The sequence below is a fragment of the Cuculus canorus genome, chromosome 7 (assembly GCF_017976375.1).
Source record: "Cuculus canorus isolate bCucCan1 chromosome 7, bCucCan1.pri, whole genome shotgun sequence".
In the NCBI taxonomy this organism is placed as follows: domain Eukaryota; kingdom Metazoa; phylum Chordata; class Aves; order Cuculiformes; family Cuculidae; genus Cuculus; species Cuculus canorus.
The window spans coordinates 12,334,147-12,361,935 of NC_071407.1; the positions used below are offsets into that span (position 1 = coordinate 12,334,147).

At 44.9% G+C, this 27,789-nt stretch overlaps 1 protein-coding gene and 1 long non-coding RNA gene across 2 annotated transcripts in view; one reads left to right on the plus strand and one right to left on the minus strand.

Moving 5' to 3' along the window:
• SORCS3 (sortilin related VPS10 domain containing receptor 3) overlaps window positions 1-1,745 on the minus strand; it is a 294,771-nt gene extending 293,026 nt beyond the window's left edge. Inside the window, exon 1 of the mRNA XM_009555685.2 lies at window positions 1,302-1,745. Coding sequence (XP_009553980.2) covers window positions 1,302-1,745 — 444 coding nt within the window. The remainder of the gene's footprint in view (window positions 1-1,301) is intronic.
• On the plus strand, window positions 1,578-19,299 carry LOC128852731 (uncharacterized). The gene is made up of 3 exons (XR_008450751.1): window positions 1,578-1,678; window positions 16,874-16,978; window positions 19,063-19,299. It is a non-coding gene; the product is annotated as an uncharacterized LOC128852731 (long non-coding RNA).
• Window positions 19,300-27,789: the final 8,490 nt, after the last annotated feature.

Sequence of the window (27,789 nt, forward strand, 5' to 3'; positions counted from 1 at the left end):
AGACAAATAGACAATTTGCTTTTTAATGATTAATCAGTTCCATGAAGAACGTATCTGAAAATCAAGCCGATCCGGGTTATGCTGTTAATTGCTTTGTGCCCTTTTCCAATACAGGCAAAACAATAGAAGAGGCATTTCCAAGGCAGTGACAAGCTGTAATAATCAGAATAATCGGAACCTTGTCACTAGAAGTACTTTAAATTACACCTATTCTCCAACTTCACATCAGAGTGGAACTCGTACTGCCGATACCAAGTTAAAACTAAAGTTCTGTCCACAGGCACCTGCCGGGCGCTGCAAAGCAGGGTGTGAGGGAGGGCCCCGCACCATCCTGCCCCGATGGCCTGTGGGCTTTTGGGTATCCCCACGGGCACATACGGTCCCCCAAATTTCCAGGGACACCTCAGCTACTCGTTATTTTCAACTCCAGGGAAAAAGGCATGAGATGCCATCGATTTTTTTTCATAAACTTTTCACTGTGCTCACACTCCTGCCTCTTTTCAGAGCCCCTTAATGAGCTGCGGAGCCTTCCACCCCTTAATGAATTAATGGGCTCTCTCGCGCAGAGCAGGGAACGGGAGGAGTGTCCGCATCACCCACACCGCGTTCCACACGGAAAGACAGAGTGGAAGGGGACACGGGACAGCCTGCAGAAGGCTCCGGCCGCGGGGATCCCAGCTCTGCCTTGGGGCGAGGGGTGGGAAAGGTGCGAAAACTTTTTCTCTCCCGGTCCCCCGGCGATTGGAGCAGGGTGCCTCTCTCCTCCCGCACCCTCTGCCATCGGAACGAGGCGTCCCTCTCCTCCCACATCCCCGGAGCGGGATGCCCCTCTCCTCCCGCATCCCCAGCGATCGGAGCACGATGCCCCTCTCCCCCCGCATCTTCTGCGATCGGAGCGAGACGCCCCTCTCTCCTCCCACATTCCCAGCGATCGGGGCGAGGCGTCTCTCTCCTCCCGCATCCCCGGAGCGAGACGCCCCTCTCCCCCCGCATCCCCAGCGACTGGAGCGAGATGCCCCTCTCTCCTCCCGCATCCCCGGAGCGGGATGTCCCTCTCTCCTCCCGCATCCCCAGAGCGGGATGCTCCTCTCCTCCCGCATTCCAGCGACTGGAGCGAGATGCCCCTCTCTCCTCCCGCATCCCCAGAGCGGGATGCTCCTCTCCTCCCCCATCCCCAGCGATTGGAGCGAGATGCCACTCTCTCCTCCCGCATCCCTGGAACGAGGTACTCGTCTCCTCCCGCATCCCCGGAGCGGGATGCCCCTCTCCCCCCGCACCCTCCCCGCCGGGGCGATACTCACGCTGCTGTTGTGCCCGGACCAGTGCACCATGGCTTGGTTGTGCGCCGCATCCCCGGTGAGCGCGAAGGCGGTGCTGCTCAGCCTGGTCTCCTCTGCCCCTCGCAGCCTCGCCGCTCTCCCCTCCTCCGCGGGCCGGCGGGGCTGAGCCCGGGCCCCGCGCTGCCCCTCGGCCGCCGCCCCCCGGCGCCCCTCGCTGCTCCGCCGGCTCCGCGCTGCCCCGCCGCCCGCCCCCGCCGCTCCCCGCGGCCCCGAGCGGCCCCGCGGCTCCGAGCCCCGCCAGCCCGGGCGCTGCTCCTGCCCGAGGCGAGGCCAGGCGGGCGACGGAGACGAGCAGGATCTGCAAGTTATCTCAGCGCCGGTGCAACACCAAGAGAGAAGTAAGAGCCATGTCCAGGCGAGGAAAACGGCGTGGCGGGTCGGGAAGCGGCGGGTCCCCTTCTCCATGGCTTCTTGGAGCGAGTCGGGGGGCTCGGAGAGGGCGGGGGGGAGGGGGGCGAGGCGCTGCGGGCAGCGCTTCTTTTATAAGGAGAAAAAGGCCGGATTCTAATGATAATAATTATTATCTGCAAAAAGGCTCCTCTTTCTCTCGCTCTTCTTCTTTCTCTTCCCGCTTGCTCAGCCTCGGAGGCGATGACCAGGAAAAAAAAATAAGGAAAAAAAAAAAAGGAAAAAAAGGGAAATAAGGAAAAAAAAAAGAGAGAGAGAAAAAAAACAAACCCAAAAACTCTCTCCGCGGTAGTTGGATTCTGTTCCTTACTGTTGGTGGATTTTTTTTTTTTTTTTTTGAAAAGTGCTTTTCAGTGAAACTGTTCACGTCCAAGGATTTGATCAAGTGAGAGGGAAGCACCACGCGGGGGGAGGAGCCCCGAGCCTTGCCCCGCCGCCGCCGCTGCTGAAATACACCAGCGAGTCACCCGCATCCGCCCGAGCATCCCCCGTCCCGGGCTCCGCGCTCCGTGTCTGCGCTCCCGCCCGAGACAAAAGCAGCGTCATTCACTGCTTCTCCCCATCTATATTTACATGCGCTCGCGTTTATACGGTGGTGGAGGTGTCCCTCACCCTGTATGCGTGCACAGAGGCTGGATAGGGGTGAGGGGCGTTAATGAGCAGCTGCAGGGAAGCTCCCCGTGTGGAACAGCCACCCGGCTCCGGGCATGGGGATGTTCCCGTCCTGAGCGAAGCCGTGGGAACCCGCACGCGTGCGTGGGAATCCCGGCGATCCTGCTCCCGTCCAGCCTAGCAGGATTTATGTGGGGGGCGAATAACCAAGAAAGGGCGGTATCTGCAGGCATCTCGGGACGGTGTCGGGAGAAGGAACGCGGGAGACGTTCCTTTAGGTCGTGGCAGCGCAGCGCTCCTGCTGCCACGGCGGGGATGCGGCGTTTCCCCCAGCCAGGACACCTGCTCGCCGCTGGCAAAGCCCAAGGAGCCTTTGCAGCTTCAGCCCGCCGACAGGGTGGGAGCAACGGCGAGGGGCTGCGGGGCATCCCCCTCCTCCGGGGGCACCCGCGCCTCTGCCACGTCCCACCCGAGCGATTCTTTGCAGCAACACCTTCCCTTCAGGTCAAACCCCCGGTCGACCTTCCCCGGTTCTCCTTCTCGCTTTGGAAAGCGTCAATAATTAGCGTTATGTTCACCGTCCCACCCTCCCGCTGGGCACATCGGCCACTCTGCCGTCCAAGGACGGATCCACCAGCTGCGCGGCTCTCCCCGCGGGTTCTCCCGCGGTGCCGGTCCCAGAGCGGGGATGGCTCAACAGTTTCTCCTGCCTCCCAGCCCGAGAGGGGCGGAGGGAGAGAGGGACAGGTAGGGTGGGTGATGGCTGGGAGAGCGGTGGGGGTTCTTCTCAAGCTCCTGTTAACCACCCCCTGCTTGCAAAGCGTCTCCCTGGAGGTCCCGGGAGAGTGAGAAGGGAGGAGGTGACTGCAGACCCCACCGGCTGGAAGCTATCCCTGAGTGCCTGTCCTGCAGGAGTGGAAACTAGGTGGGCAGAGAAAAGCGTCAGCAGCTCCAAGGAGGGAGGGATGCTACCCACGGGCAAATCCCTACGCGAAAAGGGAAAGTGGGAGGTGGGGGTAGGGGAAGCAAATCACCCACCCCCAACCCAGCGGATGTTATTTCTGGCTTGGAAACGGCTCTTTTTCAAACTACGCTGCCAAAATGTTTAGGAGATGACATTTCATTTGTGTGGGAGCAGTGACGTGGTCCTCAGCCAGAGCTAATCCACTAAACCGCAGGCGAGGGGATCGCAGGAGTTACACACACCTGTGGCAGGCACTGCCTGCGTGCGCCCAGCTGGCCCCGAGACTGCACCCTCCTGCTGCTGGAAAACGAACAACACGGGGAATGTGAAGGCCCTCAACTGTCTCCCTAGATAGACTGTCCCCCCAATATGTGGCTTCAGTGCCACAAATACTCCTGGATCTTGCCATTGCTGTGCACTGCAAAGAGATGCACTCCCCACCATATCCCATCCTCCGACAGTGAGGCTGTAGCTGTGACACACAGAACTTGTCCTTACGTTATGGTTAAAGTTTCTCCAGTCCCTCAGGACCCGACAGCAGCTCACTGCTGCTCCTGAAGATCTCTGCATGTCCACAACCCCTGTCACAGAATTATTTAGGTTGGAAAAGACCTTGAAGATCGTGAAGTCCAAACCTCAACCTAACACTGCCAAATCCATCACTAAGCCAGGTCCCTAAGCACCCCATCTACACCTTTTCTAAACACCTCCAGGGATGGCGACTCAACCATTTCCCTGGACAGCCTGTTCCAATACTTGACAACCCTTTTAGTGAGGTAATGTGTCCTAATGTCTAGTTTAAACCTCCCCTGGTGCAACTCGGGGCCATTTCCTCTCATCCTATCACTTGTTATTTGGGAGAAGAAACCAAAATCCGCTTCAGTACAACCTCCGTACAAGACACTTTAAGATCTTGTCCTTGTTCACACTTGGATCAGCCACTCATCTGTGTGGCATCATCCCTGATTTCTTGACCAAAGCCTACCCACAGCAAGAAAGGACTTGTGGAAACACCTGCTCTCCCAAATCCTGCCAGCTGAAGACATTGCTTTGTGTCCATCACATTGCTCTTTGTCACCACAAGAGCCCAGATGTGCTGGACATGGCACAGAACGTGATGGGCTTCGTGCACGAGTGCGTTCACCAACACTTTCTTTAGAGCAGTACTTCACCACCCCAATAGCACGTCTCTCCTACCCTGCAGATTGAAGAGCTGTTACTTATAACTAAAATCACCCTCTGTATTATCCACATCGCCACACTCAAGGACAATTCCAGTTACTCAGTTCATTCAGTGCCAGCAAGATTACCCCAGGTCCTCATTCGTCAGGAAGGGCTAGTTTTTCTAAAGAAAATCCTAAACCCCCTTCCTCAGTTCCTGTCTATTACTGTGAAATTACAGGATGCAAGGGCAAGTCCACTTATGATGGAGGACTGCCTATCACTGTCTCCCTGCTCTGGATCTCCCAGCCCTTGGCAGAAGCCTCAGAGCCAGAGGGACACACCGGAGCTCTCTAATCCCTTTGCATCTCTAGAAGACAAAGGTAACGTGAGCAACACCCCCATCTCCTGCATGATTCGCGAACTGCGTGTGTGTCACCAACACACAGAAAAGGGGCCTTTCCAGTTCGTGCCATCCCTCTTGCAGACATACCAGATTTGCTTGAAAACCTTGCCTCTTGCATGGCACCACAGGACAGTGAGGATTTCATCTGACAACCCTAGATTTGCACACTCTGTATCTGAGAATAGAAATAGAATAGTCCAACACAGTATCCATTACAGGCTGTTTTAATCCATAGTCTAATCCATTACAATCTGCTTTAATCCCTACCCAGCTGCAAACATCCATTCAAAGAAGCAGGGGTTGGTGTTATATTCTGTTGGACCATGTTGATTTTTAATTGATGTAAGGCAGCCATATGCCATAGCACCAGGCAATGCAGTAGATTTCTAAGTAAACACAGAAAGTAAACGTTCTGGAAGGCAAATTGTGGCACAAATATAAAATAGCAGAACTTGCCTATAATCAAGGGGGAGCTGGGTTCAGTTAAGGTGAGAAAGACAATTGGGGGAGTTGTTTGTTTGGAGGGGATGATTTGGATGGAAGAAGTCTAATACTACCTGAAGAAAGAAACAAACAGAGCCTGACAACCATTTCATGCCAAAGCTTTCTAAACTGGCACTGATCATTTGGGGTTTTCATTGATTTTTTTTTTCCTATTCTGCAACTTTCATTTTGAAAAAAATAAAACAAACATGAAAGAGTTATACTCCTATCACACTTAACAATAACTTCACCACCACTACCTCCACTGCTAGTTTAGACCTGTTCCCCAGTACCCCCATCCCTTCTGCTTTGTGTAGCTGTGCCCCCTGTTGCTCCATGCCCCTCTCCTCCTGCAGGGCTGCACAGACCCAGCTCCCCTGCAAGCACAGAGGGCATCGCCCAATCAATATCGCCCCAGGAAATTTCTGAGTGGGAACCTTTCTTACTGGAACCTGAAAGAAAAGGAGGGGGAAGTCAGGCAGCGATCATAAGAGGAAAACTTAGAGGTGGGGAAAAAAAGTAGTGCCCTAGCTATACAGCACTCTCTTCACACCCACACACCCCTCCCCTGAAGGTTTCCAGCACTACTCAAGCCCTCCCAAGGGAGGAAATCCCACACGTACTAAGAGAAAAATCAATGCTTGCTTCAGTTAACTTTAACCTATTTATTATGTGTGAGACCAGTCAGTGGAAAACAAAGCAGCTCTGTGATAATGCTGTCTTGTTTACTAAGGGAAGGTCTGAATCTACCTAAACAAAAATCATTAAAAGCTGAAGTGTCCCTATATCCTCAGACTAAAGATCACGTGCAGGCAGAGCCCTCACCATTTCTGCCAGTACCGTACTACCCCCATTATGGGACTGATTATTCTCCTAGAACAGCCATTTGGAGTGTGCAGAAGACAGTTTGCCTCTGAAGCACAGCAGGCCCATGACAGGGAGCTTTAGCATTGCTGCGAGGCTCCTCAATAGGGACAGCAAAAAGAAAAAACACTCCGCAGATGCTGCAAGAGGGAATCTACCTCCTGCACTGCACGATGAAGTGGGAGTCCAGCAGCCCGGCAACATGTGTACCACAACAAGCATGCAATATGTGTAACCACCTACCAGCACACAAAGGGAAGTGTTTGACACATCCTGACTCATGGGACAGTGGTAGGACAACTACTAGGATCACAGCAGACCTTGGAGCAGGATTCTCCCGAAGTAGTGAGTCCCCTTACTGCAACTCAGCGCCATCCTCTTGCTTAACGTCATCCAGCCACACAATGACCCAAAGCAGGAGAGGGTGCCACAGGCCACACTGGCACTGCAGCAGGTAAAGACTTAGCAGAGAAAGCAACCGCTTTTGCAGATCTCACCCTCAGGCTCAGAACTTCACCAATGTGAGCAGACGCAATGCTAGGTTTGATGGTCTGCCTGTCTGCACTCCTTTTGATTTTTGTATCCAAACATCATGTCTGTGGGAGACAGAAGAGCCCCTCTTGTTCAGAAATGCTCAGACAGCTCCACTATCTTCACCCACTGCTAAGGCTGCCCAAAAGGCACACAACCTGCACAGCGCAACTGAAGGACTTGGTGTGATGCACAGAGAAGGCAGAGATGTCTTGAATGCCCTGGAGAAGATTCAGCAGGTTTCAGATCATCTCCCTAGATAATGTTGGGTGCTGGCATTGGTCCTAAAGCCAAGATAAGAAAATCTTCTGCTGATAATCAGCATCACCAGGAATGCCAAAGAGTTTATCAGAATGGAATGACTGCATGGATTTGCAGCATATATAAAGATAAATTGTGCAGCACACAAGTTCACTGCGTTGAATTCACTGTGTACAGCAGGTCACATATATGTCTATCTTGGAGATCCCAATTAGAAATACAGGATCCCGTGTCTCCCAGAATTCAAATCATCCAGGACCACAGTAAGAGCCCAGATTTTCAGAAGCATTTGCCAAGTTCTCGAAAGTATGCTCCTCAGCATCGCTTAGAAAGCTCTGGGTCAGGATATTCAAACCTGCAGCCCCTGTTTGTCTTCTGAATTCAAAGAGCTTGTCTGAAAAATTGGGTCCAACTGTGCCATGTACAATGAAGAGAGGCGTAATCATGGCTTAAGATGTTATAATATCCAAGAACATGCTATGAGTACTAAGAGATCCCATTTTGAGAGAAACTGATTAAAAACAGAGAATGTGACTAATATTCACATGGTCATTGAATCAGAAAGAGTAAATGACCCTCATCTCCCAAGGTATGTCTCAGTCTCTTCCGTGGAGATAAAGGAATCCTCTTTACTGTTAGACATTTTGTGCATCTTTTATCAGCTTTTCATTTCTGTTTTTCAGTAAAGCATCATGTGTGCGGTTGTTTAGGAGTGCAGAAACTGTGGCAGGCTTCATGAACATGAAACTTCTCTTCTGCTTGTTCCATTCCTTCCCTAGGGCATAGTGGAATTTGGAAAGGTCCCGGTCCTCAGGTCCTCTCTTCAAAATGCTCATAACAGGACAACAGTAGTGAAAGCTACTGAGATTTCAGAGGCATGAAGATGTTTGAGCAGGGCAAGGTTTAGCACAAACAAACTTTTGTAGAAGGAAGGCACAGTTCTAAGACTTGCCACCTCTTGCTGCTGGGTAATCACCGTTCAAACACCCCTCCTGTTGTTCCAGGAGAAGAGGTATTCATCCTTAGCTACTGTGTCTGTGGGAAGCAACCAGTTACTATCTAGTCCAGCCCTACAACCTGAACTGTTCAGGTGACCCACATTAACAGTTACCAGCCAGTTAAAGTATTTCAGATGTTCCTTATTTTGACTGAAATGGGTTTGGGATAATGGAGGAGCTCAGCTGGCATATTTGAAGGTGCAGTAGAAAAGTAATTGTCAGAGCAGGACTTGTCCCCATGACCCAAGCATACTTCATATTTAAGCACAGGCTTTTAATTAGGGTTTAAAACCCAGCAGATTTCACGAGTCACTAAGGTGAGACCATTTCAGAAGTGACTAGCATTTATACATCTCTCAAAAATGGGGATCTTGAGAGGTCACGTAATTCATTTACCTTTCTCTAACACAGATTCAACTGCATTTAAACCAAAGCACAGTATAATGTACAAGTCACAGGTAAAATAATAGGGTGAGACTCAGTTAAAAGGGAGAGTTTTTTTTTTAAGATATGAAATCAGCCAATGAAAGACAAATTTTGCTTATCAGACACAAGCTGTCCCTCCTCACCCTGGATTGTGGTGGAAGGTCTTCTGCCTTGTCTCCATCTTCTCAACAATCCCCCTAAAAAAGATATCAGCAGCTAGTGGCTCTAGGAAAGAGAAAGAAATGAAAAATATCCTATACTCATCTTGTATCCTGAGGTACTCCTCAGGAGCCTTTACCCTTTTCTGCCCTGAACATCTCCATAGACTCCAAATTTCCAAGGCTTCATGTGGCTTGTAGGCTCAAAGTCAGCTGCTCCCACTTTAGCTCAAAAAGATTAAATTTCCATGACTCCCAAGCACCTGCTGATTGAGATCTTACTCAAATACAAACCATTGAAGAAATAACAAATATTATCAGGTGCAACTAAAGTTGTGTGGTAAGTGTGATATAAATCATATTCTCCTGGTCGCCACAGAGGGATGTCTCCATCTGAGACCCACTGCTTTTTGTCTGATGCAGATTTCCCCTCTAGAGGAATTCTAGGACTGTCTTTTTGCAGAGATCACTGTTGTGATCCAAATATTGCAACAGTGACATCCCTAAAGCTCATTAAGGAGTAATCAGCCTTCAGTGCTGTACTACCAGCTGTAAACCAAAGCTTCCATAAAGCCACAATTCATACAACACAAACCACAACTAAGGGGACAGCTTCGGAGCATGTCACTGACTGGAGATGACCAGACCTTCTCCAAGCATTCCCACACAGCACAGTACTAGCTCACAGGGCAACCAGATAGTGTTGTCCTCAGCAATCCCACCAGACTTACTTCCTTCCCTAGTTTAGGGGAGAAGCCCCTAGGGAAGAAATACAAAGGACTTAGTAGCTTCAAATAAATAGGAACATCAAACACCAGCCACATCCAGGTCCCCACAGGGTACTGGCAAAAGAAACAGCAGCAACCCAGAAGCCCGTAAGGATGGTAAACTTCATTGACAGCCTCTAGTCAACCAGGTACTGCACAGGAGATGTGTTAGAAAACTGTCCTGTAGAAATCAGAAACAAAACAGAAAAAAGATACAAACTGCCTTTTCCCACCCCACAGAGCGCATACAGGAAGAACGAAGTTGCTCTTGCCAAGTCTTCGCAATTAAGACTTTGCTCTCACTCCAGGTACTTACTCCACTTTGTATCCTCTTCCAGACAAATCTTTCCCTCTTCCACTCCCTCATCCCCCTAAGCTTGAGATAGACCTAGGAAGGAAAGGAGCTGGTTTTGTTTCTTTTCTACTCAAGCTAACTGTGTTTGTGTGTGTGTGACCAAAGGCAGAATTTTCTTAGCAAGCTATAGGGAAGCAAGTCTGGCAGAGACTCCAGCTTTGATGGTGGGACTTCACAGGACATTGTTCAACCTGCCACAGTTTGGTGCTGTTTTCTCTCCTACAACAAACATGACCTTTTAAGAATCTTACCTATGGCTATTTCTTTCTCTTCTTTTATGAACAAGAGAAAAATTGAACTACAGCACCAAGGAAAAACTTTATACCAGTCAACATGAATGGAAGAGTCTATATTTAGTGGGGAAGAACAAAACAGAAAGGAAGTATTAATATAGAGAAAAATAACACAAAACTACAGCAGAAAGCAGCTGGCTTTAGGCAGGTATTTCTTAGCAAGCCAGTCCTGGCAGTCCCCAGATCTCCTGTGCACTGATTCAGCAACAACTTACTCCTAAAAGGAGCCAGGTTGAATGAAATCTCATGTAAAAAGAGTTTGAAACATCCTGGAATGGGGAGTCTCAGGCAAATTTATGCTCCCAGCACCTCTAAGAGACCTCGAAGTAGGACAAAACTAGGAGGCAGCTATTACAGCCACTGCTAGCCAGACTGTCTCGGCAGACAGCTTCAAGTCACAGGGGACTAAGTTAAGTTTCACACAACGACAGGAAATTAATAAACATTATCCTGGCCCCAAGAAAAGAACAGCATGTAACCCACACAGTGTAATGCATGTTCAGTTGTGTGCAGGCAAAGGCCAGGCATCACTACTGTACGCATGTCCATGATGCAAATACTGATGACTAAGTTAATAATGATTTAAACTCTAGCAGTGTCTAGAGTTTCTCTCGGACTCCAGGAAAAGGCCTGCAAATGCAGCAAAGAGACAATCCCAACTCTGAAGTCTAGATTATGACTTGCAGACAACACACAAGTTCACTGCCTTAAGACAGAGCACAAATGAGAACAGCTAAGGAACCTGATCTTCACAAAATAAAAATGCTGCTGGGGCAAATCAGGGAGTTCACCAGAAGAGGAAGGAGAAACGAGCTCCACAGGCATTCTGTGCAATGCAGAAGCATGCAGCAGGCCAAGGCTGCACAGGCAGAGGGGCCAAAACCCTTCACTCCCCTTCCCCTAAAAGAAAACCTGACCACAACATTTGTTGCTCCAAACACAGAGTACATTTATTCTGTGTTCTACTAAGTGTTTTAACAGTTACCTTCTTTTGGTGGTGCTTTAAATCTGTTCCTCAGCTTTGTTACAGGTGTCAAGTTTCCAGTGCAGTAATGCACTCTTGTCATTCTCCCTTTTCTGAATCTGTCCAGCATCTGGCGATGTTAGTGGTACTCTGAAGCCAAAGATCAGTCTCAAAAGGGTTAAAATATTCAGGGTCACAAATGAAAATGCAATTAATAAGTCTGCTACATAAAAGATTCTCATGCTCATAATGCAGTCAGAAAGGGCTGAACATTTTTCCTTGGGCTTACTCTACTCCATTACTGCAATAATGCACGGTAATATAGTTAGCATTGATTTGCCGCAAGGTACATGTAATACATCTGCAAGCTAACAGGGAAAAAGGAGGGAGTCTCTCTCCTTGAAAGGCTGGAATTACTTAATTATCAAAGGAAAATGACATGCAGATTTAACAGCACAGGGAAGAGCTAGGACTGACTTCCCCCATTCCCAAAGAGTACAGAATAACACTTCTCTGCTACGTGATCTTCATGCAAAGCAAACACGCCTGGTTTGTTATTATTAATTACCCTGGCTCCTATCACTGCAATTTAGAGGTGTTGATACTCACATCACCCCCAGCTATCTTGCTATTCATAAATCATACTGAGAGGAGTTGCCAGGAGAGGAGAGGAAATACTAAAGGAAACTTGTAAGCATCTCTAAACAGGCAGCTGCTGTTGGAAGAGGCTGCAGTCCTCTGCACAGAGTCAGATGTAAACCAGTATTAATGTTACAAGCAGCAGGACACGTATGCCAAAAGTGGGCAGGCAAGACAAGGAAACAATGCATTCAGACAGAAAAGGTAAGGGAAAGCAGCTGACCCAGGGGATTAACATTTCATCTTCATAACCACAGGTTAGATCAGATCAGACAGTCTGATAAAAGCCACAGGCACTATTATGATTATTAATCTGTAAGGGGTTCACTGTAGTGCAGATAGACACGATAGTTCTAGTGGTCCAAACAGCACTGATTTTTCTTTCTGAGCCTGGAGCTAATAATTTAAAACCTCCTTTCCAGTTTTCCATCAGTAAAATGGAGTTCAAATTACCTCACTACTTTGAAAGCTAAGTTCTGGACAGGGTTTTGGCCATTACATGTCTCTTACTCCTTCATACAATTACATGTTCCACAGAAAGCATTCGCTGTCCTGCTCCTCACAATAGTTGTACTGCAACCATTGCTCCTTTTTAGAGGGGCATCCCAAATAAGGAGCTGAGAAACATAAGCTTGATTCCTGAGGGATTTATCTCAGCCATGTGACCAGACTGATGACCACACTTTGTGACTGACATCACTCGCTTGCCTTCTGGCTGGCAATAGGACAACCCTGAATGAGATTTGGGTTCAAAATGAGGTTGGAGGCACTTGGATCCCACTTTATCCCAAGACAGAACACGCTTTCCATTCACAGCTTTTTTTTGACTCTTTTTTAAAGATCATTTCAAAGCTAGAAACAGTTGAGATTTGAAAGCAAGGTTTGTTGGAAAGGAATAGTAGCTTTTCATAGATCACTCAAGGGGCCTTGAGAAAGAGAGGAACTTAAAGCCATACAAATTCTTCATTTGGCCACACACCATTGCCAGTTCAGTTTTCTTATTCTGAGGAAAAGTTTTTCCTCCCTTCTACCATTTTCAGTTTAACCCAGAGAAACTGGGTTTTCTTCTTGTTCCATTATGGAGAGTGTGTGTTATCCCTTTCCTCACACTGTACCTTTTCAATACTTCTTCACTCCTGGAAGCTTGACAGTATGGCAAAAGAAACAATGAAAGTAACACAGAAACAGAACAAGAAATCAGCTGGAAGTATTCGTTCTGGTATTCTATCCCATACTGAAGAAAAAAAAAGGGACAAAACAGGGTTCAAATATAACCTTCAAACACCACTGATCTGAAATTCTGAACTACTGAGATTTCTGGTCTCAGTGAAAATCAGGGGGAGGAGAGAAAAAATCACAAAGACCTTAGGAGAGACAGTCTTTTCTTTAAATCTTCAATATTTTCTTCAAAGGATTTTAAACTGACTTTTTTTTGTTAAATCAAACTCATTAAAATTATTGGATTGCTGTGTAAATTTTACAAAGAGCAAGTTAGGATTGACACCATGCTTCCCACAAGTGGATTTCTCATAAATACCATAACAGCATTTTTATGTTGCAATTAACTTTCCCCAGTCCAGACTGAACAGCATAATTCTGATTCCTCTCGCTGGACTTTTGCCTACACTGCCATCATCACTGCATTACCAGCGCAGGAGATTCATAAGTACTTTGAACTGGGAACTAAGGAGCCTTCTCTGCCTAGGTCTCTCATTGAGGTCCACCTTTATCACACAAGTAGACACAGGAGGGAGCTCACACACCCCATCCACGCTGAAGTTACATCCCTCCCTGCAGCAATCGAAGTGATTTAACATCTCTGATTCTGAATTCAGGGTTCCTTTATGTCTTGGGCTTTGTTTTCCACACCTGCTAGAATAGTGTTCTCCCTTTCTAGGTGGCAGAGCAACTGATATGTGCCCCCTCCATACCAGAGGTAGAAAATCTGTAGCAGTGTTGGCTGAGCTGAGACCAGCGGGATAAAATCTTTGCTCACCAGATTTGGCAGTTGCAGATGGGACTGCACACACACACCTGTAATGTAAGAGCAGTTGCTCTTAGTACTCCTGGCTGAACTCTCAGCTGCCTTTTATGTTTGCTTCTGGCCCTCTGCTTCCTTCTCCATGCCAGACCTCACAAAGAATGCCCTAGAAGTTTCTGTTCTTCATCCTCCTCCTGTTCTGCCTAAGCTGGATGTCCATTAAGGAAGAAAAAGCCATCTCATGGGGAAGAGGGAGTAGGACTTCCTTCTATTCAGAAGCTTTTTTTAATTTGTGCAAAAACCCAGGACAGTTTCTTAAGGGTAATATCCACTGACCTTTTATATTTCTTTCTACAACAGGTTTTATGCCCCTTATTTTGACTCTCTTTCCCATTGACCTTCAGAAGTCTATTTCATAGAACCATAGAATGGTTTGGGTTGGAAGACACCTCTGAAGATTTCCTAGTCAACCCTCCTTCCATGGGCAGGAACACCTTTCACTAGATCAGGGTGCTCAGACCTGATCTTGAACATTTTCAGTGATGAGGCATCCACATCTTCTTGCCCAACAAACTCTTCCTGTGTCTCGCCATCCCCATCACAAAATATTTCTTCCTTATGCTCAATATAAACCTACTCTTTTTCAGTTTAAAACCATTGCTCTTTGTCCTGACACTACAGGCCTTGGTAAAAAGTCTCTCTCCATCCTTCTTATAAACCCTTCTTATATATTGAAAGACTGCAATACTTCCGTAGCCTACTCTTCTCCAGGCTGAACAACCCTTACCCTCTCTGCCTGTCCTCATAGAAGTGTTCCATGCCTCTGACTATTTTTGTGGCCTCCTTTGGACCTGCTCCAACGTGTCTGTATTCTTCTCATGCTGTGCCCCCCAGAGTTGGATGCAGCACTGCAGGTGGTATCTTGGAGAGCAAAGTAGAGGGGAAGAATCACCTCTTTAGACCTCCTAGCTATGTTTCTTTCTAAGGAGGCCAGGATATTGGCTTTCTGGGCTGCAAGTGCACAGTGCTGGGTCGTGTTCAGTTCTTCATCCACCAAAATAAAAATACTTAAAACTGATACTTTAACCCAAGTTCACTTTCCTCATTAAACATTAAGCAGGACACGAGGATTCAAAATAAATTCTTATAGGTATCAAAAATGAATTCACTAAAGGGAGAATCTACAGAGAGCTCTCACCGGCTGTTGTCACCCTGTTCCTATGTCACACACATGAGGTCAGGGAGCCCTAGACATTGCTTGCCATACAATTAAATAAAGCCTTTGCTCAAACCACTTTGAAGTCAAGCAGCTGAGAGCAGATACTAAGATTAAGCGTTTGCTCATTTGCCAGACTACAGCTAAAAAGAGCCCATCATTTTATTTCAGCAGATATTTCTATAAAGAATGGAGTAGGCACCGACAGGGCAGCCCATTATTCTAGCCTTTCCTTCTTTGATTAACATCAGCAGTGTCAGGTAAATTTTGGGGAAAAAGCTAATTTTGTTCTAACTTCTTCAGAAGAGGTTTTTCAAGGATGTGATTATTTACTGTGTTTCTTTAGTCTTTAAACTGTGATACCCAATTTAGACAGTGCCTTTGAGCTCCAGAGCAATAACAGTCTGTAACAGCCACAGAAGAAAGAATTAATATGGATGTATTAGAAGATCCCAGCAGAAAGCACATGTCCAAGAGAACATCATTAGATGTAAGGATGCTGACTGTTAAATTCTTCCTTCTTTTCCTAATTTCTGCTGCTCACAGTTGACACAGGGATGCAATTATTAGTAATCTTTATGCAAACCAGTGCTGGGATGATGCTGCTAGTTGTCCTCTTTCCAGTTAAACACATACAGAAGCCCCCATCTGGTGCATTATCTTGCAGGCTTCTCATCATTTGCAATGTGAGATCTGTCTTCGTTTGAGGAAAAAAAATCCTGGCTTCATTTAATTTTTCATTTCTCCACTTTCCTTGTATCTACAGGCACAATTTTTCTAAGAGGCCTATTTTGCTGCATTTTGATGGTGTACTTTACACCCCTGGAGAGAACAAGCATTCTACATTACTGTCAGAGCAGACTCCACAGGGTATCAGAGAGCGCAAGATTTCTCAGGGTCTGCCCCTCTGCCTAATTCATTACTCAACAAATACATCTAGAATGATAGTGGGAGTTAGGAACACTAACTGCTCTGAATATACCCTGCCATTATATCACTCTTGAAGTGGAATGCAGGTCATATATTAATTTTTTTTTTGTTTGCTATTTAAAAGATATAAAGTTAGAATAGGCTCAAGTGGGCAACTAAGATAGTATTAATGGCAAAGTGAACTAAAAAGCCCAGAATCCTTGATGCTGCTCTGCCTTCCGACACAGGCATGGCTACATTTTCTGCATTTTTAATTCATTTCATTTACTGTCCTGTGTAGAGGTCTAAAACTTACTTATTTCTGACAGTGACCACACTTCATCTCAAAGGGGAGTCTCTCCTTATTTCGATGCTCCCTTTCCCGACTCTGTTGCCTCAGGAGGGAAGTCTTGTTCATTCTTAAGCCTGCAAATTGTCTTTCCATGTATTTGACAACCTTCCTCATCTTGCGTGGTGCATTGATCTATTCTTGCAGACACTGAAGGACATAGATGCCCGCAGGACTAGCAGTAATACTGCTTTGCATAGCAACCAATTACATGGGTGTACTCAGAGAAAGTACGATCAGCAGTTCCTTGCCAATATCTCGCAATAGATGCAATATTAAAGCCTGAACCATTACAATATTCTCACTAACAAAACGGTCTCATACTGGAAGTTGCCAAGGATCTTTTTTAGATATCTGAGCACTACTATTTAAACACAAGCTCCAACCCAGGCGCTGAGGCATTGAAGACTCAAACACCCCAGGTACAACGTGAAAACCAAGCCATTTTGTGACCACTTATACAATTGTGTGCATGGCTGTGGCGGTATAAAGTTTCTCTACTGCACACTTCCCTGCCACACAAACCTACCTCCAGCCCCTTGCCCACCCTTGTTCACAGGGAGAAATTCTAAAGTACTCTGCCAGAGAAAACACCTTCAGGCGTGCAAGCTACCTGAAAGGCTAGATGTGCAACTCCCCAACAAATCCAGCAGAGACTGAAGCAGTCCGTTTCTTTGTAGATTGCTGACTGCGTTTGCTCCCATGTAGTCCAGTTTGTCACAACAGTTCACAATTACAACAGTAGGGATAGATCTGCTATCTGACTTTGACTATTTTCCTTCTTACAGGGAAGAGGTAATGCAAGGAAAACTGAGGATGGTGAAGTGGAGAGATAACACTTTTACTGTGCAGTCTGTCTTGCCATTTTGCATCAGAGATGGTGCAAAGAGGAGGTATGTCTTCAAACATACTCGTGATTCAACTGTAAAACTGTTTATCTGGTGCTCTTTTCCTCTTCCTTCTCCCCTACAACATTTTCTTTTAAACACAGCAATAGATTTTATCCCCAGATGTCACCTAATATTTCCTAGCTATTTTCTGTTTGTCTGTGTTTTGTTTCTCTAGAAAAAGTAATAAAGCTGAATATTTTCAGCTACACTACATTTCTGTTCAGTGTTTTGCACTGTTTTAGCAGGTAGGCTAAATGTTTGTTAGGAAACATACTTTGACAAAGGAGAAAAGTAATTTCGAGCTAGTTCTAGCTGTAAGAAAGGTGAGAGCTCTACATGGCTCACTGAGTCTGTGACTGTATCAGAGATTTAAAAGGCGTCAATTTAAGATGTAATCCCAAAGTCCTTGCATGAGTGGTCCCATTAAAGGGAGAACAGATTTTTTCCCTCATAGATTTATACTGGTTATCAATACAATCAAATGAGAATGAAAGAAATTTGGAACCAAAGCCTGTTCTAAGTTTCAACACTTCAAAAGAAACTCATCAGGAGTTATAAGATGGACTTCTAATTAATGCTGGCGACACATGGAATTGAGTCAGGCAGACATCATTTTTATGTAAACAAAAGTGGTATCACTTGTACGCTCTAATATCTCTGAATAATACAATAAATTTCAAAGACAAAAGTAAAGATGCCTCCTTCATAATGCACTTATAGTAACTGCTAAGTATGGATCCACCCTTCATTAGCTGCTGAGGTTTAATCAAACCACTTCTCTAAGCAACTTTACCTGCACGTTGCATTTTGTAATTATCTCTGCGTCTCAGTAATGCCTGTGTGTAAGCACCAAGGCAATGACTGATTGATTCTCAATATGCCATCACTTATGATATTTCCAAAGTAAACAAGTTCTTCTCCACTGGGAAATAATATCTAGGCTAAATCAAATTGTGAAGTACTAAAAGAAAGCTACCCTCCTCTAAATTAATCTTAAAGCATTTATGATAGATCAAGGCATTGAGTTTCCAGATCTAATGAGACATGTGCTCTGAGGCAACTCTTCAATTCATAAGTGATGAGATGAATGACCTGGCTTGTATCACAGAGAAAAAATTATGTACAACAACTTGTTTGCAGCATAGTCAGAATGTGGAGGAATTCTCAACTCACACTTTGAGTGTCCAGGGGTGCATTGCCTCAATGGGCACCTGGCTCAGAAAATCTTCTGCATATTGTGTATTTGGAAAAACAGAAGCCAAATCATCTGCTTGTCTGGTTCTCCCATATACTTAAGCTTCCTAAATATACTGTAAAGCCTCCTTAATATGGACATAAATTACAGTCATAGTATGACACCCTAAATAATGCACAGGTAACTAATGAAAAAGAACTGCTGAGTGATTCTCTCTTGTGAAAATCTGGCTATTGGTGACAAGAGAAGGAATAGGATGGGAACTGTCTATGAATCTTAGAAAATGTACTGGTGTGGGCAGAGCAAGACACCGACAATATTTTATTTAGATGTAATGTAAAACTAGCTTCCACATAATACAATCTTGATCTAAAGGCTGCCACATTAGAGTGCATATTGTATCCATATCTCCAGTCAAGTTTGTTCCTTACTGATAAATAACAATATTGAGATAAGACTAGTGGATCCCAGAGGACCGAGCACAGAGCTGTGCTTTAAATAGAACAAATCCATGAGAGAATAAGATCCCACTGCCCATCTACTCAGCCTACGAGAACAAAAGTGAATTAAGCTCAGGGTTAGTCCGTTTGTAGTCCTTGTACTTACAAGGCCCAACATAAAAAAAGCCAAGACTAACCCTATAGCTCAGGAACCAAAGTTGGATGGGGAGAGATGAAGAGCTGTTTGTAGAATATATTCTAGCCTGTCACAGTGAGTCAAGCCTCATCTCAATCGCTTTACTCAGTATGAGTGGACGCGTGTTCAAATATAGACATTTTCTTACCGTCAGTCAGAAAATATCAGTGTGCACCAGCCCTAACTGCTTTGTCCATGAAGCAGCTTTTAGCTAATAATAATATCACTGTGTTTGAACACCCACCTTGTTTTCCAGACCTGTCTCCTTGGGATTTGTGCTTCTTCCCAAAGATCAAGTTGGTGCTCAAAGGGACCCATTTTTTTGCCAGTAGAAGATGTGAAAGCAAAAGCGATGGAGAGCCTCAACAGTCTTTCAGAAAATGATCTGTGGAATTGCTTTGAATGTTGGCAGCATCATATGCAGCTGTGTGTCAGCTCAGAAGGGAACTATTTTTAACGTGATCATAGTTGATTTTCTTAATTTGTTAAATAAAAGGAGTTACAGGCACAGTCTCGGAGTTTCTGTTGTGTCAGACCTTGCATTCCAGCTAATATACACTTTAGTCCTGCAAACAAGCCCAACCTTCTGTTTAGCACCACTCAGTCCGACAGACTGAAGAGAGAGCTTCTTCCTTCCACACTCTCCCAACCTCACTACCCATGAACTACTCTGAGCATTTCCAGATTTCCTCTGATTTCCTCTGATTTCCTATTTCCTCACTGGACTCAATCAAATTCCAGCTGGAATTCAATTCAAAATGCCAAAGTTCCTTTTGAGTGAATCTCAAAAAAAGGGATCTTAGCCCATTATGGGGTTTTCTACGGTCTTGGCAGTGGCCTAAATTCAATTTCTTCAAGCAACAGTACAAATTTTCACCAAGAGTAGAATTAGGTACTTCAGATAACCCCACTTCAACTCTCAAACATTTTTCTTTACAGTGCACTTTGCGGTCCTCTTTGCACTACAGATGCCACATATATTAGAAATCACAGACAGACATGAATCCTGTAGCATTTCTTTGAATCCTTTTTGTCCCCTCACCAAAATACAAGGACAGCAGAAGAGCACAAAGATGTTTATTCTCCCAGAAAAAGAAGCAGTGCTTCTTTTGACAAACACTGGCTTAGCACATGAAGTCTGATTATCTCCTGTCATGTTAAGTCACATTGTTTGCAAACTGCCCCCATTTCCCCCTCCTCAGCCCCTCCACCAAATAACAACCACACACACACACATTCAAGGGGAAAAAGTATGATCAGAAAAGGAAAATGTAAGAGGAGTTTCATTCTCACTTTCTGAAAGGCACATGTTTCTTCAGAGACAGAGATGACAGGGCTTTCGTAATGTTTGCTGACCTGAATAAAAATTGTATTTCTAGGAGTGTGAAGGAAATCTGTTCTATTAATTCATTTGCATTTTATCCCCCATAACACTAGGAACATAACCCTTTCTGTCTCCCCTGTCAGATGACATTCCACAACACAGCTAGACGGAGGCCACTGTTATGCTCCATTAAGCCTTAGTGGACTTTTCTTAGCTAATTCAAGTATTTAAAAACTCCCTAGAAAACACATTAATCAAACGGATCTGCAGTTGTGTAAAATCAAAGTTTTTAAATGTACCATATTTAATAAGAAATGGACCATCAAGCATTTTCAGCTTGCCAAATTGGCATAGTTCATTGAATCTCCTGGCTTATGAATAACACGTAGAAGCACAGCCCCTTTGATATGCCTACTTTTTCCTTATTTTTCTCTCCTTGAAAAAAATGCAAAGCTAAAAGCTAAATATAGAATCAACAGATATAATTTTGTAAAGAAATTAACCTGAGCAGAACCATAAAGCCCATGTCAGATTAGAATACATCTGATTCACCTGTGTGAGAAAACTAATATTCACACGCCCCATAAAATTTACGACTCTCATTTTAAAACAAAGGTGACAAATTCTTGTGCAATTCAGAAAATGGACCACTTTTCATGATCTAGCAAAGACACACACAGCATGCTGTGTTCCAATTACAAACTAAACGGCATACATTCACTGGCAAATGGGAAAAGGAAAATTGTTTGCTTTGAATGCCTTGCATCACGAGAGAGAATTTCAAGTGGCACAGTACAGAAAACATCTTCAGTATGCATTTAATCCACACAGATCAACTCTTGAGGCTTCACATATGAATTAGTGACCAGCACAACATCAAATACTCCTGTACCATGCCACTATAATAGCATTTCCCAACCCCACAATAAATCATTCATTCATAAGCCTCCAGTTGCTGCTCTGTGCTTGCAGTCACTGGAAGCTCCCAGGAAGATCTGTCACTTCCGAACTCCTGCACGTGTAACACGCAGGGCATGGGCTCACCTCTAACATGACTGGCTGTGGCCACGATAGAAACATGGGTAAAAAACTCTGAGTTCAACACTGGAGACAAATGTGGTATTTTGCCAGGGTGTGTCATCTTTCTTTCTTTACTCCCCTGTGGCACTGGAACAGCCTTAGATAACAGGCAGCAGAGAGTCAAACTCCAGTCTCTGCAGTTTGGAGGGGGTAAAAGAGAGCAACTTTAAGCCAATAGCACAGGATAGGTAATGGGGTCACAGCCTCTGTTCCTGGGAGGTCAAGAGCTAATAGAACACCAATTCATTTCTGCTTACAGTGCTCTAACTTCATGAGCTGCAAGAGAGTTGTCCCTCAAAACCAGCTCCACTAAAATCAAGTTACTCAAAATTTACACCAGGACTTGAATCTATCAAGGTGTGGAGGTAAGAACAACATATGTAATTACAGTGAAGACAAACAAGATAAAATAAGGGTTTAACTAAGTGAATAATTAAGAGAAAGCAGCACTCAAGTTGTGTTCATACTGTTCTACTTCTACGCAAATGAAACAAACCTGAATGTTTGCCTGAACATTGGGGGGAGGGGGGGGAATGCTTTTAATCACATTTACCCTTCATCCAGCAAACAAATAGGCTATTTATCCTGCGGCTTGTGTTTCAAACACAAAAAGGTGTGCCCACCAGCAAGGGAACTGGTTTAATAAATCCCCTGCAAATGGGGAAAACATGCACAGAGGCTTCTAGGAGAAAAACCAAACCAGTACAGCTTTAAAAATCCCTGCAGAGTCAGGATGGCCTGGAGACAAAAGGAAGGTGCTGGCATAACCACTGTCCTTTCTTGTTTTCATTTGAACTGAGTACAGGAAGGGCCTGAGGCAGAGCTACCAGCTGGGAGCACGCACTGGCCAGCACGAACAGAGGAGAGATCCTGTGGAGGCGGACAGCTTGTGCAGAGATGTGGGGACCTCACTGCTGCAGTAGTTCAATGCAACCCTCAGGTGTGAGGGAAAGAGATTGCTCACCGAACTGAGGAATACAGGCACAGACAGAAGACAATTTGAGTGTGCTGTCTGGTTCTGTGTCTCCTTTCATTGACATCACTGGACTCACTCTTTTGCCCTAAATAAAGGCCAGTATCAACTGTATCATAAAGAAATAAATTGTCTCCCCCATCAAAGCTCCCAAGTAAGTTGTGTATCACTTGGAAGAATGCAGTGTCGTGGAGGTGAGAATCAAACAATATAATGCCAAGTTGAAAAATTCAGTTTTCTATTATATATATTAAGGGTGGTGGTATGTAGTCCTTCAAAGCCCATTCTCTCCCACGTTCTGAATGCAAAGCCCCAGAACTCCCTACTTGCTTACACAGAAATGGCAAGTCTCAGAAAAGTACCTCAAGGATATCAAGGGAGCAACATCACTGCAAACCCAAGAAAGCCTCGGTCTTTTCTCCAGGCTCTGTTTTTCATCCATTTTGCCTTACAGCACAGTACAAATTGCAGAGCTAAAGAACATCCTGATTCCAAACATAAAAGCTCAGAGTAACAAGGCCATGGTCTGAAGGATCACTGCTTTGCCTTTCTCGTACTCAGACAATCCTTGCTCTGTTCTGCACAGAGGAGGAAACCGTCTACCCTGCTCAGACCACATCCTCCCGGATAGATGAGCACCCAACATATCAAAGTGGCTTCCCTCAACACACTCCCTGAATTTTTAGTTATTCCAAAAGAACAACAGCAAACAAAAACTCAATTGTGAGTGCATCCTGAACTCTCAACCGCCTAGAAAAGACCTTCCTTCATTCGCTGCTGTAGCTTTTTTTATTGCTGCCAGCTACACCGCAGTGCTCCAGGGTAAGTCACAAAAATCTCCGTTCTTTTGAGACAGGAATAGTTCAGCTTAGAGAAGGAACTATTTTCTATACGTCTAGATACATGTACCTGATGGCAGCATTGGCTTTAGGAAATGGGAAACCAAGTTAAGAGAGAAGAAGAGGGAGAACTCCCTTGTCATACAAACTCACCCACATCCACAGGATTTGGTTTACTAGCTCTGTCAAGAACACATGAGCAGAGGTAATGCAATAACTGCACTTGAAGACTGCAGCCACATCTAGGACTCTGTCATATTGGATGTGGTTCTGAGATTGTCACTGCCAAAAGCTGTTTTCATGCTAAGCACGCAATACAAAGGGTAGGAAGAGAAATGAACAATTTGCACGCAGCCACCAAACCAAGACTGTCTTAATAGAGCTGGAGGATGAATGCAGCTTTTTGTTGCATGCACAGCAGGAGCAGCAGGTATCAGACAAGGCTACCCAAGGGCCTAGATCCACTCATCCATGCTTAAAGAGCTTTGTATTAGCATGGCACAGGAACCAGCATGTCAGACTAGAATAAGCAGCGGACATCACAGTCTTCAACTTACCCTGCTTTCCACCAGCCCATATGTCTGATACCAGACCACAAAGAAAAAGAGTTAAATTCTTTCATCAGACCAGAAAGAGATATGAATTCCCAGCCATCCAAACACAAAACCCCACTCCTTAACACTAAGCTCCTGCAAACTGGTTTCTAAACCAACTCCAGTAATGTTGGGGATGTTTGTGGTGGGAGAAGCATCCTTTGCAGGTTGATCCCTTTGATTGTGACCCCCAGAGCACAATCAGAGCAATCAGGCAAACTACTGAGTGTAGAAGGGCAGGGGACTTGAGAAGCTTTGCACCTCTGTGTTAGTTCTACATCTGCAGTTCCCAGTGCCTGTGTGAGCAGGGGAGGCAGGTTCTGGCAGCAGCACGGTGGGGATGCTGGGCAAAGTGGGTTTCCACCATAGCAACTGTTTCTATAACAGCATTTTCAGAAATTGTGTATCTTTGGAGGATGTTATACTTCCTTAGTAAGTAGGTAAAGGAACCAAATAAGCCTACTCACATGCATGTTCAAAAGCAGAGAATTACAGCATGGAGCTCTGATAAAAAAATAGCAGCTCCAAGCTTCCAGCTGCCTTCCATTCCCAAACGTTAGCATTCATCTGCTCTAAACATGCACCACTGAGGCTTGCTGTCAGACATCAGCAAAGGCTGGAGAGGTGGATGGTCTATGAAGAAAGCAGAGCTGTTAGGACCAGGACTTATGTCATTTCCCCTCTTTCCTGACACCAAGAACCAGCATTCTAGTTTACTGGAAAGTCTGAAGGGGGTAAATGAATAATTAATGTATGTCATTAATAATTATTTGAATTAATTTTACTATTTCATTGATAATTGATTGATAATTGTTTGCCCTAGAGTTATGAATCAAGCCAATGCCAAATACATACAATTGTCTCTGTACCAGCCTGCCTGGTGCAGCCAGAGGATTGCTCCAGCTCTGAAGCTTCCCACGCTACAGGCACACACTGGTCACAGCTGCTACAAATCTGCATCCTGCAGCAGCAATAGAAGGCAGAAGATTCTACAAGGACCATTTTCCTTGCCCCGTCACAGAGACTGCTCCATTTTCAGGCTCCACCATGGTTTTCCATCTTCCAGAACAGACTCATCTAGCTGCTGGGCTCCCTGTGCTTCAGGCTCCTTGTTAGCTCACAGTGTGCTACTTGGAGAGTAGCTTCATTTTCGCCTTTTTATGTGAAATTTTGGTAAAAAAATAGATCTAGTTTGAGAAAAATCTATTTTCAAAATTTTAAATAAAATGCATATTTTCACTTCAAATTTGTAACCATGGGCAGTTTGTTCTTTTCCATAAAGAAGATTCAAAACTAAGCTGTGAATGTTTAAAAATGGCAATAATTTTTTAACAAGTTTTTCTGTCACTCCCATTTTTTTCCACCTCTTGCATGGAAGTTGCTGACTCCTCCCACCCCCATCAGAAGGTTTAAAAAAATATTTTTCAGAAGATAATGAGAACTCGCTTAAAAGCTTCTACGAGAAACAGCTTTTTGTCTGTTTTGTTTTAGAAGCAACTAAAAATTTCAGAAGCAAATTTGAAGAAAACAATTATTCAGCAAAAAGTTTTCCATCAGAGAATTTTGACTAGCAGCCACTGAAGTCTGACAGTCAGTATGCTGGGTGGATGTGAACTTATCTTAACTCCAAAGCACCCAAGTTTCTTCCCAAGACATATCTTTTCTTCAGTGCTGCAGAAGGCTTGAAGCTCAAGAAGTTTAGTGTTGAGACAGTTTGACAACACACATGCAATGTAAGGAATAGTAAGGGCTACATATTATTACACAGCAACGTCAATCTTCCTCAGCAACTGTCGGGAAAACTTTGTTTTGCTCTTGTTTTTTGCAGTCTGAGAAATGACTCATTGCCTTGTCACTCGCTTCCCTGCAATAAAGGCTTTGTCTTTAGGAATAAGTGATACACAGCAAGGTGCTGGCAGACAACCGTGGGAAGATTATATTTAATTTAACTGCTTGAGTCCTAAGATGGATTTTCATGTCTGTGTGGAGCAAGATTTATGACTAAGATAACTTGTCATTGGAGATAACATGCAAAAATACAACCTGATCTCCCACATAATTTCCATTGACCAGAGTGGCTATGTGCAGAGGTCATCTGCTTTCCAAATCTTGCATCTATGTTTTCACACTCTGCAATGTCTCACGTTAGGCAGTGATGTTTTTGATCCATGCTGAGGTCAGGCATCTTCCTCATTCCTTCTCAATCTTTACTTTCACCTCCCACATCCAGTAGCCTTCCCTTCTTCAAACAGCCACAGGAGATGCACAAATCTCTTGTCTCCTAAGGACTGGGGGTTGTATCCTAGGACACATGCACACAACCCCTACTTAAATTGATAGTAGCGTGGCACCTGCTTAGGCTGACAACTACGGCCTAACTCAATCTTTGAAGTTTTCATTGCTAAGCATACATTGTGTACCCAGAATCTGTATAGCTTTTTGTCTCAAAAGGCCTGTTTAGGTCAGACTAAACACTTTTGTAGTTAGAGAGCCTGCTACGTGCACTGGAAATTGCAGTGGATGGCAGGACTTCTATTGTAGTCCAGTGGTGGCTGTTCTTTACGCAAAGCCATTTCTATTCTGGATATATCAAGCTTTCTACCACTAGTGTTTGCTGGATGCTTCCGCCTCCTCCGCGTGAGTCTTACTAGAAGCTGACAGTTGTCATTGTGATGAAAAAAAAGCCCTATTCAATTTTGCCAGCACAAGGGATAGACATAGAAGAACGACAAATTTGGTGCCACCTATGGCTTCACTGAAAGACTCTGGTGGGCAACATACAATAAACGAATACCTGTTACACATAAAGATCACAGTAAATATCAGTTTTGATCAGTTAACCTTGAAGCATGTTTCAAAGAAAAATACTTTTCAGCATTATTAGCTCAATTTTCTAGAAGGGAAGAGGAGGTGAGACGCTTTACGCAAGGTCACCCATCAGGCTGGTGGAAACTCTAGGTGAAGAAAAAAATAGCTCATATCATCCCAGACTTCATCTGGTGTTCAAGGTGCTAGACTGCAATCTTTCACACACACAGGAAGACAATGAAGGCAATTTTGATCCACTGTGGAATTCTGCACAGCGTATTAGTGTAGAGAAGTCCAAGGATCTGCCCTGGCCTTTTCTTTTAGTTCCCCTTCAGCATGGAAGTGTTCATCAGGAAGTACCAGGATCATAAAGGCTGCAAGAAAAGTTATGCCAACTGGCATAACCTAGAGCAAAATGGACCGAAGTGAACTAAGGGAAATTGCTGGTTTGGAGGTTCTCCCAGAAAGAGTAGTAGAGCCACGTAATTTGAAGAATCAGAGAATAGGTGCAATGAAACATTTCCCGAATAACAATCATATAGGGGAGAGGCTGAGATAACTCCTATCAGCAGGGACACAGTGGAGAGATGGGTTGTCCTTAAGAATAGCTGTGCTAAATAGAGTGCAGGAAGATATAGTAGGAATCTACCAAAAACATAGCTTTTCCTTACTATAAGCAAATAATTTCTTGTCCCACTAATAGGGCTACTGGTCATCAACATTGTTATTGTCCTGGATCATCCTTTATTTTGAGGAACATTGTCCTCCCCAGAGGGACTTAAATTGCCTCCCTGAAGAAGCACAAAAAACCACACTATGAGTCTCCTCCTAAAAGCAAATGGCTCCCTGAGTGGAGCAAGAAGGTAGCTGAAAGAAGCTCTCATCATAGAATCATAGAATCACTAGGTTGGAAGGGACCCACTGGGTCATCGAGTCCAACCATTCCTAACACTCTTTAAACCATGCCCCTCAGCACCTCGTCTACCCGCCCCTTAAACACCTCCAGGGAAGGTGTTTCATCCCTGCTGAACATCCTTTCTTCCACTGATGCCAAGCCAACAGTATAGTTTTCACCTACGTGAGCTGCCAGTAAAGTGTGAAGCCCCAAGCTTCCTGGTCAGTGCCAATTTCCCATCTCACATTTATCACATGTTCTGTGATCAATGTGTGCTGATGGGAACTTTTCTGCAGGCAAGTCACTCTTGGTGAGTGACAGACACGCAAATAAATTAGGAGGGAGGGTAGTCTACAGATTAAAGCAGCCAAATTAATGACATTGCAGCTCCTAATTTTTATTTGCAGGTGTCTACAACTGATTCTGTTAAGCTGATGGGCATTTACAAAATTACAGCTATTTAATTTCTGA